Source organism: Corvus cornix, chromosome 19 (genome assembly GCF_000738735.6).
Source record: "Corvus cornix cornix isolate S_Up_H32 chromosome 19, ASM73873v5, whole genome shotgun sequence".
Classification (NCBI taxonomy): Eukaryota; Metazoa; Chordata; class Aves; order Passeriformes; family Corvidae; genus Corvus; species Corvus cornix.
Window position 1 is genome coordinate 8,623,035 of NC_046348.1, and position 16,692 is coordinate 8,639,726.

General features: G+C 41.3%; 1 protein-coding gene across 1 annotated transcript in view; it reads left to right on the forward strand.

Annotated features, from left to right (window-relative positions):
* MED13 (mediator complex subunit 13) overlaps positions 1–16,692 on the forward strand; it is a 54,336-nt gene that overhangs the window by 18,416 nt on the left and 19,228 nt on the right. Inside the window, 9 exon segments of the mRNA XM_039563129.1 lie at positions 6,418–6,563; positions 7,593–7,790; positions 8,648–8,842; positions 9,698–9,860; positions 10,166–10,276; positions 12,222–12,490; positions 12,493–12,904; positions 15,457–15,673; positions 16,502–16,586. Of these exon segments, the coding sequence (XP_039419063.1) occupies positions 6,418–6,563; positions 7,593–7,790; positions 8,648–8,842; positions 9,698–9,860; positions 10,166–10,276; positions 12,222–12,490; positions 12,493–12,904; positions 15,457–15,673; positions 16,502–16,586 (1,796 nt within the window).

Genomic DNA, 16,692 nt, shown 5'->3' on the forward strand with positions numbered 1-16,692 from the left:
GAATTATTATTAAGGAATAGAATAAGATTTCTGGGTGCTAAAGCTCAACAATTCCTTCATACTTGAGAGAGTTAACTACCAAAACAAGGTTCATCCACAGGTTTTGGGTGTATTTCTGTCTATTTAGTCTGAAACCAAGTGGCTCTTCCCTGATAGTGCTGGAATATTTTCTTTTAAGGCTGCTCAAGTCTTTGCAGTGTAAATTTCCTCCCTATGTTAATCTTTAAATCAAACAATGTCAACATTTTTTTACAGCAGCTCTAATGAGGCTGTTCTGGCATCATGTCCCGGCAGGAGAGCAGGTGATGTTTTTCCTTTTGCTGTAGACAGCTGGAATTGAGAGCTGCTGTAAGTAGGACAGTGCAGGATAAACAGCAGGAGCTGAGAGCATTGATCACATGATTGTCTCTTTGGAATATTGGGTTGCTAGAGAGACTACAAGCAGACAAATTTAGCACTTTACATCACAAAGCAGTTTTCTCTTATTTAGCTTAAATTACACTGGTAGTTGGTTCATCAGGAAAAAGGAAAAAAACGATATGGCTCTTGGTTTTTAGTTTTCAACCATAAATCTGCTCTTTTTGTTCACTAAACAATAAAATAATACAAAAGCCATACAGATACTTCAGATTTTGTTAGATGACAATTTTATAATGCATTTCCATTTTGAACTTTGAAAAAATCTGGCTTAACAAGATGTTTGTAAATGTTTCAGAATGGGAAAGAGCAATACAGGGAAAGCTGTTCCCCTGACTTTGGGACACAGGGATGTTCAGCTATTATCCTGTTCCCAAATATGTTCTGGTTCCTTATTCTTTATAGCACATGTATCTTTCCCTGTGAAAGCTCAAGCTCAGATAATTGAGATTTGCAGCCTCAAATTAAAGGATGCTAAAATACAAGGTGACGGGTTTATTAGCCTCATTTAAGTTCTGAAATACAGGAACGTGAGCAAACTCTTTTTGTAGTATTGTTTGTAGTTGTATCTAGAAAAATTTATACCTTTGTCTGTATATATAACCTTCTTGCTGCCCTCTGAAAAAAATCAGTTTGCTTCCTTTTAAAATATCATGCTGGAGTTTTAGTGTGTATAAAAGTAAAATTGTTTCTATTGGGATGAAGCTAAGCCCATTAATAATGAAGTTAATATAAGTTTAGAAGTCTAAGGCAGCTGTGGCTTATTCTGGAATACAGGTTGCTTGCTACATTTATATTTGTTTTAGTGCACATAACTCAGTTATGGAATAAATAAATATTTTTAACTCAGGTCTAAGTCAAATCAAAACATCCTCAGCCACGAAGAATGCTTTGGAGAGCCTTTTGACAGGAGTCATTAATGATGTGCTTTGAACTGGAAGGGTTTTTTCTACTTTGCTATTAGCTATGTTTTTCTGCTTTGTGTTATCATCAAAATCAGCTTTCTGCTGTATTTCCCTTCCTGGCCATGGGGAATTACTCAGGGATGCCTGGAAGAACATCTCTGCTCCATGGCTTTGTCCAGAGTGAGAGAAGCAGCTGGAATTTCAGCTCTGGATGCTTCATTTATGATACGGAATGTGCAGCTCTCTAGCTGCTGTAGCGTTGCATTTGCTGAGGTTCTTTGCACTGGTTTTAGTGTTTCACTTATTTCCTATTTTGCTGATCACAGCACAAGCACACTGAATTTCCTGCTCCTTTGTAGTCAGAATTAAGACTTGGGGGGGATTGGCAATTCAGAATTCTGGATGGTGAGTGGGAATTGAAGATGCCCCATTTGAAATGGGATGGGATTTTGGAGCAGCAGAGGAGGGAAGGAGGTGGAGAAGAGGCTTTTCCTCAGTACCTGCGACGTTCCAGCCGCACCTGGAAATGCGGATAGTCCCAAAGAACTGTTCTGTTGTATCCCAGCTTGGTTAAAGGGCAAAGAAAACAAAAAACAAAAGAAGGGTCTTAGGCCTTTGTGGGGGGGGTGTCGCCTTAAACCTATTCACATTTTTATTTCTGTTTAATTATAAGACTGTGTTTTCCAGCCCAAGAATTTACTATAGAAGGGAAGTGTCACATTTTCAGAAGGAGGTTCTTTAATGCTTTGAATTTATTTAAGTGGCACCCAGAACTTGTCTGTGGTGAAGGACAACTCTTGGGGTGACTGAGAGTTGGGAACTCTCAGGTCTGTGGCTGCTGCTGGCAATTATTGTCAGCCAATCCTGGTGTTGATTCTTGGGGAAAATGCCCCAAGGATTCTGGGCACTGGGCAAGATGTACCAATTTTTGGCAATCATTTTATAACAGACTGAAATAATGGTGCAAACTAATTAATTACATAGAGCCTTACCTCAGCTGATGCGTTTGTGCTCCTAAACAAACAGTGTGTTCTGCCCCACTGGAAGGGAAATGGTGGGATCAGAACTGGGACAAGCATTAGTCCTGGGACAGAAATTCCAGTCTGCACTGTCTGTTTCCCTCGTGTAGGGAGTGGCAGTGAGTGTGTGTAGTTTATAAGGATTCAGTAAATATTTTGGTTGGGTTAGCAGTGCTTTGGCAGTGTAAGGTGCTCCCACTTCAACTCAGAAGTAATTCACAAAGACAGTCTAGGAAAACAGGAGATAGTAATTACATAAAACAAACATTTTCTCTTTCAGATGAAACATTTGGATGCCTTTTTTTTTTTTTTTTTAATTTACTATCAAAATGTGCTTTTAGTTGGAGCCTTCCTTGTGCTGGTGCTGTTGGTGTCGAGGGGAGGTGATTTGAGTGTGGATTAGTGGGGTCCTAATGCAGCCGATGTTTGGGAAGCACTTTAAAGATCTAAAGCTCTACAGAAGTCCTAATGTGGAGACAAAACCAGACCTAATTACCTTTTTATCAAGAAGATATTTTCAGATTTGCTAATGGAAACCTCCTGTAGATGTGGATTTTAGTGTGGTTTCCCCTCCTACCCTTCAGTTATTCTTAAAAAGGTAGAAGGAGAAATTGTATTGAATTTGTCCACAGCAGCCTCTGGTTTTTTCCCCCCATTAAATCATAATCCTTTGTCTCTGAAACTAAAACATCTTTGTTTTGTATGATTAGAGGGAAGAGGGAGCATGGGGTAATCAAATGGTTTTACACAAATGTATTTTAATGGAGTGTAGGTGAGGATTGAAGGTTGCTTCAAATAGTGTTATTCCCAAGGAGTCTCTTTCTTATTTTATCTTTTATTTGTTTTTAAAGTTGCTTTCAGGATTGGGCCTCAATCTAACTGAATTCTGGTGTGTTCAGATCAAAAATCATAAAGAATGCTTTTTCTGATGGCACTTCATATCTATTCAGAGATCAGTTGGAAACTGGATTATTGATACTTAAATTCTGTGATGGGGACTTGAATGAAATTAATTAGAAATGTTAATGGAGCAACTTGATGTTTGGGGTCAGACAAGAAAAAGAGGTTTTTTGAGAGTTAGGATTTTGTTTTCAGAATTTTCTGAATAAAAGTATGTGCAACAGTATATGATGGTAGTGGTAAAAGTACTAAAAAGGGGGTTATCTATGCTGACTTTACCATCAGCTATGTTTTTTTTTTTCTATATCTGACCTTAAGGACGTCACTGATTCTCTCTTTAGGCAGAATAAAATTTCGAAGTGTTGAGGTGTAGGGATTTTTTTTAATATTTCAGACGTGAGATGCTCTGCACAAATTACCAGTGATCTTCTGAGCTACCTAAAATAGTCTGCAAATAAAAATAGGATGAACTCTCCGTTAGCAGGCAGGAAACCACCAGCCTGATTCTGTTACTGTGTCCTTGACTGACTTGTAAAGATAATTTGCCTATTTACCCCAAAGTGATATGAGGTGGGTTTTTTGCTTGATGAGGATTTTTGGCTGTGAGGTGAGTTATTGAGGAGATTAGAGGCGGACTTAGGGAAATAGTGGAAATATATATATACACACACACCTTTTTTTTTTAGTAGATTATGGTAAGGTTTGGAATATTCCTCCTAAGCTGAGGTTGTACACTGGCAGCCAGGCTCTAGAAACTTAAAGAATTGGAGGATGTTCAAATGTATTAACTAAAAAAAAAAACAATAATAAGAAGCATGCATGTTTCTAGAGTTTTTTGCTAACTCCATAAAATAATGTGTGTAGGGGCATCCAGTACCATAAAGCTCTGGTTCTTTGTGTTCCTTCCTCCTTTTCTCCACTCCCTCCAAAGAGCTTCCCTGTGGTTTTGATTTTTGTTTTAATTAGGATTCTTTATTTGTATTTCTTGTGATTATTTCCACATGCATTGATATTTCTTAGGTTCTGTAACCTAAAAGAAATTAAATGTGAAGAAGCAGTTTCTGAGCACGACTGGCTCAGAAGAAACAAACTGTGTTTGAGTCCATGAAGTGTTAAGTTTGCATTTCAGGTTAACCTTTAGTTTAAAGCAAACTCCTGCTTCCAGGGGATACTTTTTGTCCCTGGTGGGATGTTTCCCTTATCCTGAGTTTCCCTGTTTTTACTGTGTATTTGTCCTGTGAAACATATTATTCTACTGGCCATAAAGCGACTTTGCTGCACCTCTGAAAGAAACCCCCACGGTGCTGTGCATCATTCTGCTGTTTAACACTTAAATTTATAACCAGGATTAGTGGAAGTGGGGTGATACTTGGGTTTTCCAGGATGAATTGTAGCAGTGGATCCTCTCCATGCCATGGATCCAGGGCTGGGAACAATGCAGGTGCCAGCACTGGGTGCTCTCTCACTGGATTATGTTGCTGGAAATCTCTCCCCTGCTGAGCTGGGGGAGAAAAGAGATCTGATTTGGGTGGGTTTTTTTGTTTGTATTTTTGGATTTGGCTTTCGAATGGTGACCTTGAGTTTTCCTTGCTCCTCCTTAGGACTGGTTTTGCAGTGTGATGAATTGAAATGCTTCTGTTATCATGCTGATGCCTCCCTTTGTCTTGGTTTATCTGAATTCCATCAGATTATGCTGTGATTGTCTGCCCTTTATCTGGCTAACAATGGGGTGTTTACAAGAGGTGAAGCTTAATTGCATTTAAAGTGTATATAGGGAATATGTGCTTTTATTTTTAAATTTTATCTTGCTGATACTGAGCTTCTGAATTGTGTCTGTCACTGGGAACCAAGACACTGCCAACTCCTTCACCTCAAAACATCCAATATGGTTTGGAAAATAAAATTCAGTTTGGAAATCAGTCTTCCACTATTTGCATAAGGATTAAAGTTTAATCAGATTTCCATACAGGAATTTAGTGGTGTGTCCTGGCCACATGACTTCTCTTCAACTTGAAATCATCAACAAGATGCTCAGCTCCATCCTCACTGCGTTTTGGAAACTTAATTTTCCTGAGATTCCTGAGCAGTGTGGGATTTCAGCTGTTATGGAGCAGTTGATAATTCACTCTGCTTGGTTTTGCCTTCCTTTCCTCCTGCCCTTTAATTAAAGTTGGTGAAATATATTTCACATAAACCACGGAACTGATGTGGATGCAACATAAAATGTTTTGCTGGTTGTCCTTGCAGGGGCCAGCTGTATTTTTGTAACAACAGCAGGGAGCAGGGCCCCCAAAATTGGGAATTCTGTGCAGCGTGATCTTGGGGAGCTGAAGGTTTCATGTAGGTGCTCACCAATAACTGTGCCCAGCACTGGCAAACAGCATTTAGCCCAGGTGTAGGAAGGAGAAATGTTTATGGTTGGGGATTTTTTTGCTGTTCAAGCCTTTTGGGTTTTTTTCCCTAAAACTCTGGACCATGAGAGACGCTGTCAGTGAAGCATCTGCTATTAAACATTGACACTTGCCTTAATGACTTTAATTAAGAATGTCTTGAGCCTTGGTTTTTTTTAATTGATTGTATCTTCCCTTTTGTGTGTAGGTATGGGATTTCATTTTTAGTTACTTGATTGGCTTCAAGACCATGAAGATAAGATTCAATTTAAAGAACAAAACAAAAGCACTTCTCAAAGCTGTTGCCATTCTTCTTGCTCTTAAATTTAAGTGACTTGTTGGCTGTTATTAAATTCTGCTTAGTGGAGCTGTTACAGGAGAACCTAGATATGACCTCACTAAAAATAAAACACATTCAGAAATATTTCTAGAGATTTTAAATAAATGCATAAGTTATAAAAATATTAAGTTACAGGTTTTTGTCTCATAAAAGATTGTGTTTTAAATTTCCTCATGACAGCAAAATATAATGTGTCAGGCTGAAGAAATGGAAAACTTAGTGCCTGTTGTTTTCTAACTGATTTTTCTTTGGGTTTGACTCTAATGCTGGAATGCCTTGTAAAGGGAACACATATTTAGCATTTTCTTGCTATTTAGGTATAAGAGTGTTTCAGTTACTTCCATTAATGAATATATTGTGAGGAAATGCCTTCAAACTGCTGAAAAAGAGACCAACTTATTTGAAATTCTGTACTTCAGACTTACTTTCTGCCGTTGCCTTTGCAGTGAGCACTTGTCCTGCTCGTTCACCTTCTTCCTGCACGGGGACAGCAATGTGTGCACCAGCGTGGAGATCAGCCAGCACCAGCCCGTGTACCTGCTCAGCGAGGAGCACCTCACCCTGGCCCAGCAGTCCAACAGCCCCTTCCAAGGTGGGATTGCTGCCAGTGCTGGCTGTTACACCTGGATTCATCCTCTGGGTGCTCACTGAGGGCTTGGGGCAGGCTGGCAGTGGGGGCAGAGCATGTCCTGCTGTCCCCAGCTGTGCCCCGTCCTCACACAGTCAGGCTGCTGTGTCCTGGCCCTTCTGCAGGTGGAGCATTTGCATACTCATCTCTTGGCATGTAATTGAATCATTTGTCCTCATGACATGGTTTCCAAGTACTGTCCTATTGGTGACTTAAGTATTTTGCCGTTTCAACCCTATAACCCCCACATACCTTCACCAACCCTCTGTGAGAAACCCATTTCTGACTCAGTGTATTTAACCTATTCACACCCCCTTCCCTTTTTACTTGGCTCTTCCTTGCCTGTAAATCCCTGTGGTTCCCCCAGCAGATGCAGGTTGTGCTCTGGAAGACAGAGGAGTGCTGGGGCCTGAGTCTGGTCAGTAGGGCTGTGTGATCCCTCCCTGTGTCAGACCCTTGTGCTGCTGCAGAAATCAAAATCACCTCTCCTGCATGACCACACACCTTTAGCAATGCTCAGTGTCCAAACTTGCTTTTTTTTCTGAATGCAATTTACCAGCAGCTGTGCTTCCCTACTATGGACAAGACTAAACATGAAACAGATGATTCCCTGTGTATTCCCTGTTGTTGTAACAAGCTGAATGAAAGGATGAGGAAACACCTTAACTCTGCCAGGATTTGGAAGTGTTTCTTTATCCCACCTGTATCTGAGACTCCTTGCAAGCCAAGATGAAAACTTGCCTGTTGCTTGTTTGAATTGATTAATTTGTAGTTGTTATTGTGGTTCCTCAATTCTTACAGTACATATAAATTTAACAATGTGAGCCTATTGCCAAAAACTCACGCAGTGTAAATCATGATTAGGCTGCATTTTGACTTACCCATGGTAAGTTGTTCATTTGGTGTGGCTGAAATAAGAGTGCTGCTATTGCAGGGGGGAAGAGGGAATTTGGGGTGGATATCATCTCCAATGGATTTTTATTTCTGTTTTAGTTATCCTGAGCCCCTTTGGGTTGAATGGCACACTCACAGGGCAGTCCTTCAAGCTTTCTGATTCATCCACAAAAAAGCTGATTGGGGAGTGGAAGCAATTCTACCCCGTCACATCCAACTTGAAGGAGGGATCTGAGGAAAAACAAGAAGAAATGGATTGGGAGGATGATTCTTTAGCTGCTGTTGAAGTTCTTGTTGGTGAGCTTGATTACCTTTTAATTACTGAAATAAACTGGCTGATTAAGTCTGCAAAATTCTGAATGCAGAAGTGACCCCATTTGATTCCTTTTGCAACAATGGTTGTTGGGTTTTGTTTTCCTGCTTGGTGCTGGGGACTATCTACGATGAGTTGCTGCTCAAAGTAGATTTTGCAGACCCAGTAGTAGGAGGTCTTATTCTTATGTGCCCTGAGAGGCAAAATTTTTTAAAAAATAAATAATAAAGAGAATAAAAAACCACCCTGGATGATCACTGTTGACATCTGAGCTGCATCAAAATCAAGTTGTGCTGTTGCAAATTGTTGGTCTGTGCAAATTCAAACAGAGCACTTGCCTTTTAGTGATGTCTTTAAAACCACAGTCCTGGAGAACCTGATGTACTCAGGCACTGCCTTTATTTGCCATTTTTCCCAAAATCCCAGCCCCTGGATGCAGTAGTTTGCCCTGCTGTGGGCTTGTGACCTTTGATTTGCCAGCTAATGCAATCCGTTCTCTGTGAGGAGCTCGGAATGCAATGAAGGCTGGAGACTCTCATGCTGATGGGGATGTTGGCAGTGTTACATGATACTAAAAAGGATTTTTTCAGCCTTTATAAAACAAAATGATAGAAGCAGGCAGCAGCGTGTGGATGTCTCTGCCTGTGTATGCAAAGCCCAAATCTTCTGTATAAAGCAAATCAAGTAATGATGAAGGTGACAACAGAGGTCTTTTGTCCAAGGAGATGCTTCAGTAGGTAGAAGAGGGTCTGTAAGCTTAGGAGTGAGTGCTAAAATGATCCATTTGATGACTTTGAGTGTCAGCCTTGGTAAGTAACTGGGAAATGCCCTCTCTTGGCAGCTGGTGTGAGGATGGTGTACCCTGCGTGCTTTGTGCTGGTCCCTCAGACAGACATCCCTGCTCCCAGCTCCGTGGGGGCTCCCCACTGCTCCACCGCTTGCCTGGGGGTCCACCAAGTGCCTGCTTCCACCAGAGACCCTGCCATGTCCTCGGTCACACTGACTCCACCCACGTCCCCGGAGGAAGTTCAAACAGGTGGGAAGGAATTGGCTCCTGCATGAGGGAATCATTTCCATGGCATCTCCTTCAAACCCAGCAGTGCTTGCAGGGGATTCAGGTGCTCAGTGTGCAGCTGGCTTGGTAGGAAAAATCACATTTCTTTAGTCCTAAGTTTGTTGTAGTAAAACCAATGTTGCCAGTTGTGAGCAAAATAAACTCTTCTGTAAGCTACTGAAATTAGAACTGCTGTTGTAGCTGGGGTTGTTACCAGTCCTTTAGATTGCTCTGGGGAAGTTTTTGGGGTTTTTTCCCGTGTGTCTGTCTGTGTTCTGACACAGCTTCATAACCCCCGTTGTGCCCTTGGTCGTTAGTGAGAAGATGATGCTTTCTCACAGTCCAGGAAGATTGGCTGTAGTTAAGTTTCCAGCAAGGCTGTGTGCCCTCTGCCCTGGGTGTGAGCAGTGGTTATGGGGCACTGATTTAGGTCACAGCAGGTGAGACTCACAGATAGTTTCAGGTGACTTACGTAAGTTTTATTGTGCAGAAGAGGTTTTGTTTCTTTTCTGCTTCCATGATCTTCTGTTACCCAAGCTTGACCCTTTTTTTTAATCATAATGTTGGCTTTGCTCAAGTTATTTTCCATTTCAGGTCACTTTCATCAAAGATAAAGAACAGCCAGTCCACTTACAACATGAATATATATATGGTGCTTTTTAAAATCTCCTGTAATAATTTCCTACTAGTCCTAAATTTTCTGTGTGTTTTTATTTCCTAACATTGAGTCAAGAAGATACTTTTCTTCCTATCATGCTCCTGTGGTGATTGATTTGGAATAATAGACACTGCATTGTCTCACAGCCTAAATCTCTTTCCTCTGGTGCTGCTTTTCAGTTGATGCTCAATCTGCCCAGAAATGGGTGAAGTTTTCCTCGGTTTCAGACGGATTTATCTCGGACAGTACCAGCCATCACGGTGGCAAAATCCCCAGAAAATTGGCCAACCAAGTGGTGGACAGAGTCTGGCAAGAGTGCAACATGAACAGAGCACAGAACAAGTACGTACTCATCCTCTGAAGCCAAAAATACCAATATTTTGTGTGTTCCTTGTAGCAATTAGTTCTGTTAAAGGTGCTGCTGGTGGAATGTGCTTTACTCTTCTAATAAACCATTTTTAAAGAAGTTTATTTTTTCCTAACTATTTAGGAATGATTTACTTAGTTCTCAGTTTAATATGTCAGGAAAAGGCTATTTATCATTTCTTTGCTGATTCCCATGTCACCAAACTGCTCTTGAGCTTTGCCAGAAGATAAGAGAAGAACATATGTTGCTCCCAAATAACTCTCCTGGTATTGAATCCTAGGAGGAAGTATTCTGCTACATCAAATGGCTTGTGTGAGGAGGAGACAGCTGACAAGGTGGCATCCTGGGATTTTGTTGAAGCCACGCAGAGGACAAATTGCAATTGTTCAAGGTACAGCACTTGGCAGAGGCGCAGCCTCCGATGTTCACCGGGGCTGAAGTGCTCAGGAGAGGCTCCTGATCGCTCCTGCAGGGGTAATTAAGCAGTAGCTGCTCGTAGGAAAGCTGTAACAAAATTTGTATCTCCTCTCCTAAATGTCATTGGAGGTCTTCAAAGTCTGCCCAAGAAGTTACAGCAGAGGTTGGAGTCAAGTGAATCAGCTGAGGGGACCTGCTGCCAGTGCAGGGACGATTCCCGAGTCCTGGGCTGGAATTCTCTATGGATATGGGCAGCTTTCTCAGGGAATGGGAAGCGAATGCTATTTATTTAGGATTTAAGCACCTCTTCTAGAGGGCTGTGGCATTAGCCTTGAAAGGACAAAGCTGTTAATCATGAGCTGGATAAATAGGAATAAAACCCCCGAACCTGCTGTCTAGGAAGGGTGGCATTCCATGGGTGGCTGTGTGGAAAACTACTTCTCTGGGAGTGGATGCCAGTGTATGTTTTTTATATTAGCTGGGGGAAAAAGGGATCAAAACAAAGGGCAAAAGTCTGAGATTAAATAAAAATATATAATACAGCCTTTTTTGAGGCTGCAGTGCCACAGACTGTTAATACAGGTATTTAAAATAAATGGAAACATTAATTTCATTGAATTCTCAATTTTTGTACTTATGGTAGAAAATTAATCTTGAGGTGACTGAAGTGTTGCAAAAGGTTTAAACACTTTCTCTGATTTAAATGTTACACTGATTACCTTGCAGTGAATATTGATATCTTAGAAAAAAATTAATGTCTGGAGGATGTAGCATTTTGAGAGAAATGCATTTTTTAAACTCACTTATTGAAATGGTTGGTTAAAGTTCTGTGGAAATACTTGTGTCCTGAGAAGAGCTGGGATGTGGAGGAGGATTAAATGTTCTTTTCAAGGAGAATTTAGCTATGATAGCACTAGTTAAGAGAAAACTAATCAATTAACTATGTGAGGTGTGTATTAGAGATATGCAATTGCCTAAAGAGAAATTGCAAAGACCTAAACCCCCCTATTATTCCATGTGTTTTGAATTCTAAGTGGAGAAAAACATTTGGATGTGTGAGAGAGTTTGAAGTAAAAATAGATTTTGATACCTCTTACCTTTTATCCCTGCCTAATCCTGTTTTTTCAATACAAGTGCTGCTTAACTTTGCTAATGGAAGAGTGGCAAAGAGTTCCCAGGCACTGAGGATGTACATGCAGTTCAATGGCTTAATCATAAACATTTCATTCTACACTTCAGTATTTCATGTGCCTCGTTCTGTCAGATGATCCTGAAAGTTGGCATCTTGAACTTCCAGATGAAATGTTCTAGCTCAAGTGCATTTTCACTGAAAAAACCCAACTGTATTAATGCAGTTGAGACACTGAGTTTTTCATATTCCCACACTTGCTAAACTTGTAGGTAAGCAGCTACAAAAGCCTTGAAATAGCTTGGAAAGAGCTTTTGTAGAACTTAGTGTGGCTTCTTAGTTCTTGATGTTAATTTTCCAGTCAACCCTCTGAGGCTTGGGCAGCTCGCTTGGTTCATGTCAGTGTTTGAATTCCAGAAGCCATTCACTAATTCTTACATTGTTCTACTGCTTCATCAGTGCTGGCACAAGTTAAAAGTGACGAGGTATTCATGTGACAATCTATTTCTGCTAAAGCAGTTATAAAGCACTGTCTTAATTCTGAGGATAATTTGTGTGTTTGGCTCATAGAACAGATGTAACAATTTTTAAAAATCTTACAATGCTACTCAAGTCACTCAAATTCTGGTCAGAAAGAAGAGGCAGCTTCACTTCGAAATGGTTTCAGTTCCAGACGTCTCTAATGGGCTGTTTAATGGCCTAGAAGCAGGTTCTTATCTAGTGAAAAAGAACACCACAGACATATTTGAAAGATTAATGTGGAGTCTTTTCCCCTGTATTAATTCTGCAGGCACAAAAATCTCAAACCAAGAAATTCAGGTCAACAGGGGCAGGCCCCACCTGTGGGCCCCCAGCAGCCGGCGGCTCCGAAGCACAAGACAAATGAGAAGCAAGACAAAGGGGATAAGCCACAGAAACGCCCTTTGACTCCTTTTCATCATCGTGTATCTATCAGTGATGATGTTGCCATGGAGGCAGATTCAGCGAGTCAGAGGCTTGTGATGACTGCACCAGACAGCCAAGTGAGGTTTGCCAATATCCGAACTAACGATGTAGCAAAGCCCCCCAGCTGCACGGGGCCGAGCTGGCAAACTCGCCACAGCCGCCGCCGCTCAGCCCCCACCCCTGCGACGGCGCCGACGAGGGGGTGCCCAAAGCTCCCTCCACGCCCCAGAGTCAACACTTCTACCAGATGCCAACGCCAGACCCCTTGGTTCCCACAAAAGCAATGGAAGACAGGCTCGATGGCTTGTCCCAGCCTTTTCCAGCTGCGTTCCCCGAAGTTATAGAGCCCACCATGTATGTCGGCACTGCCGTGAATTTGGAGGAGGACGAAGCTGACACGACTTGGAAGTATTATAAAGTTCCAAAGAAAAAGGATGTGGAGTTCTTACCACCCCAGCTTCCAAATGATAAGTTGAGAGATGATCCAGTAATACCTGCTGGACAGGAAAATGTAACATCAGTTACAGAGTAAGTGGTGCTTGGTACTGGAGTAACACAAGAAGTGAGGGAACAGGAAGGCCAGAGGCAGGAGTTTCTCTGTATAAGGAGCAGTAATGCTGAGGGTGTGAGCACAACTCTGGGTACAAGAAGTTAGTTCTTGTGAAATTGGAGCACAAAGCACAGTCAGATCTGCAGCAAGACTTTACAGTTTTTTCTCATTTTAGCTCTGATTTAGCTGACAGCAATAATATTTATTTTTATACTATAAAATTAATCTGTAGCCAAATGATGCCTATTTGGGACTTAAGTCCCTTCCCTCCCCCCCCCCCCCAAAAAAAAAACCAAACCAGAAATAACCTTTTCACTTTAGTGTGTGCTTTCTTCATTATTTGAAGAAAATATGAATGGTCTGAGCTGCAGAGATCCTGTTAAAAGTTTCTTCTCTCATTTCTGCTCTTGTCTTCACTCAGAAGAGCTGGTGTTACAAGCCCCAGCTTGTAAAACATTCTGCTCTGCTGCTTGCTTCCATTGGGATAAAGGAATTGTCTACTTTGGATATTAAGTTTTAATAAATTCTGGAGCTTAAGGGCAGTGGAGGAAATAAAACTCTGGTGGTTTTAGTGTTAAAGCTTAGGTTTGAGCTCTGTTTTACTGCAGAAGGAGTTAAGATGAATTTGCTTTACCAGTTAGAGCAAAAACCAACTCCACAAAAAAGATCACCACCACCAAAAAACCCAAGCCATAAGAACAAAAAACCTGAACCAGAACCCCTTGGCCTCGTGGGCTGTGTCCCTGTGCTGTTGCAGTGAGTAGGAAATTGTTCCTGTCATCCCTGTTTCACAACACTTCCCCGTGAGGACACACCGCCGCAAAAGGACAGCCATGGGAAGTAACAGGTGCTGACAGGGCTGTTAATAGCAGTCAGAGCTTAACAGGATTGGGACGTGGATGAAGAGGTGACAAACTTGGGCTCGGGGCTGTGATCGAGGAATTAAGAACTGCACCCAGAGCTGCCTCTATCCGTGCACTTCTGTTGATTATTTTTGGTCCAAATTTTTATATTCCTGTTCAGGTGAAAGGAGACTCTTACTGTGATGAGGATCAAATTATTGAGAGCTTTGGGTTTTATTTTAGGAGCTAAGGTGCTGAATTTGTGGTGGAAGGCAGCTACTCACAAGACAGAAGGTTGGAGTTGGTTTTTGTCCTGTTGTTGGCAGTGGGAAGCCACTGGTGGCAGCACTGGGATGGCTGTGCAGGAAAGCTGGGAGAAGGAGTAAATCTGTTGTAGCTGTTGGTCTGTGCTCACAACATAGTTTCTTATCTTGTGGTCAGTGTGTAAGAGACTCTTTCAAGATGTGCATTTATAGGATTTTTTAGTGCTTTTTTTTTTTGTGCTTTGAATTCACTTCAGCCAAGCAGATAAGGAAAAACGTTTCCTTTTTTCTCTTCAAGACATGGTCTTTCCTAGTTTGGTTTGAAAACTTACCAAAACCAGGTTTTTTTCCCCTAGAATATCTGGCTGTTTAACTTCTCTTCCTCTGGTTGACTCATGCCGGTCAAAAATACAGCAAAGGCCTTTAATTCCCCATTCCTAGAAAGTAGTTCCCATCTCTTTTTTTGCCTTATTTTTTTCTTTTCTGATGGCAATTTTTGCAGGATTTAGAAAACTGGTTTATTGAGCATGGAAGAGCAGCATGGATAGATTTGGCATTGTTGTTGGCTGTGAGGTGTTTTATGGGACAGTTTGTTTCTAGGAAGTGTCTTTGACAAAGTCAAACTGTTTCTATAGTTGAGAGGAATGTGCAGGAACTACTCATCTTGTTTGAGGGAGCACCTTCCTCTCCTGGTGCCTTTTGTATGTTGGGATACAGAAAATAAAGCTGGTTCAGGGGCAGATCTACAGCTCATAATCAGAACAGTTTTCTCTTTGCCAGTATCTTTTTTTCCTGGTGCGATGTTACATTTGTGAAACTAATACTCCTGAGAGAAAACCTTAATTTCTGTGTACTTACGAGCTCCAATTTTGGCTCAGAATGTTAACAAAAGAAAAATGCTGATAAAGGCAAATGTGGTTTGATTTTTCTCATTAGTAAATTAGTTACTGGTGTGCTGCAAGCTTCATTTGTATTGATCTAAGTGATATAAGTGGCTCCTGAGCACAGTGGCATTTGTGTGCTTTACTTGTGATTATTGCTTGGGCTTTTTTTGGGAATGCAGTGAGTAATTCTTTAGCCTGGTGAGTTTCTTTTAGTGGATGTGGAGAGTTGAATCCATTTGTGCCTTATAGTAAATGACAGCCATGACCTGGGATAAATTACTAATCTTTATGTGAATTGACAGTGCCTGAGGAGAGAGGGGCAGGATGAATCACAGGGCTGGGTCTGATGTGTGGAAGGAGGTGATATTAAATGAGTGATGATTTAATCTTCATCCCCAAAAGTTTTCTGAAGCTGAGGTGTGAAGGAAGGAAGTGGGAAGATGAGGTTGTTCTTGTAAAGGCTGTGTGATAGCAGAAATATTTCCACATAATAAATGCTAAATAAATGATTTTGTGATTTTTTTTTCTTTCTTCTGTTCAGATTAATGGTGCAATGTAGGAAACCTTTGAAGGTTTCAGATGAACTGGTGCAACAGTATCAGAGTAAAAACCAATATTTAACAGCTGTAGCAACGGAAGCTGACCAGGAACCTGAAATTGATCCTTATGCCTTTGTGGATGGAGATGTGGAATTCCTATTTCCTGACAGCAAAAAAGACAGGCAGAACATTGAGAGGGAAGTGGGGAAGAAACACAAGGTGAGTAAAGGAGTGAGGATACGAATCAGTGATGAGATTAAAACAAATTGCTTTAGGCACCGGATAGAATTTAAATCCTTCTTTATGTGTTTAGAAGCAAATTAAAAAACAAATTATATTCTAGCAGAAATGATCAATGAAATTAAGCAGCATGTCTCTAAAAGCACCTAATTTTTTTTTGACACACTGGTGGTGCCATTGCATCAGGGTTTATGAGGAGAAAGCTGCTGGATCAGTCTGGCTCAGTGGCCTCCCTGTGGAAATAGGTGCTGGCAGATGCCTGGGGAGAGAGGAGGAACAAGGCAAGTGCTTTGTTCATGAGTGGAAAGGTCTAGGGGTAGGTGAGGTGAGCCCTGACTCATTCTGTGGCCAGTGAATTGCAATTTTTATTCTTTTTTTGTGCTTTAGTGCAGCTACATGAGACTTGTACTTAAAGTAAAAGGGCACCTACAGAAAAGAAGAAAATATAACAGCACTGGGGGCTGGTCTATGAAATAAATTTGCTAATTAGAATTAGTTGTGTGTGGATGCATTCCATTCAGGGACTGGTACACTTAATGTGTAGCATTTGATAGCAAGGGTTTTTCCTTAAGGTGTTGTAGCAAGAATCCACAACTTGCTTTGTAAATTTATCCCCAACACAAGCCCTGTGTTTGCAGCCCAAGCTCTGCTCTCCCTGAGCCAGCACCAGCCCCCAGCCTGCCCCTGCTGAGCTCACAGGGTAATGAGAACCTGATACTTCTCCAGGTACAGAATTCCCACAGGGACATCAAATACCTCCCACCCCACCCATTAATTTAAACAAACTTTTCTCTCTTTTTTTAATAGGCTGAGGATGGGACATCCAGTGTTACAGTTCTGTCCCATGAAGGAGAGGATGCAATGTCTCTGTTTAGTCCTTCTGTCAAGCAAGGTAAAGAGGCTTTTTTTCCCTCTCTCTATCTTAATTGTGCTATATTAATGGTGTCTTGAATAGTCAATAGGTTCTAATAGGCTGCTAAGTTTTGTGTTTTATTGTT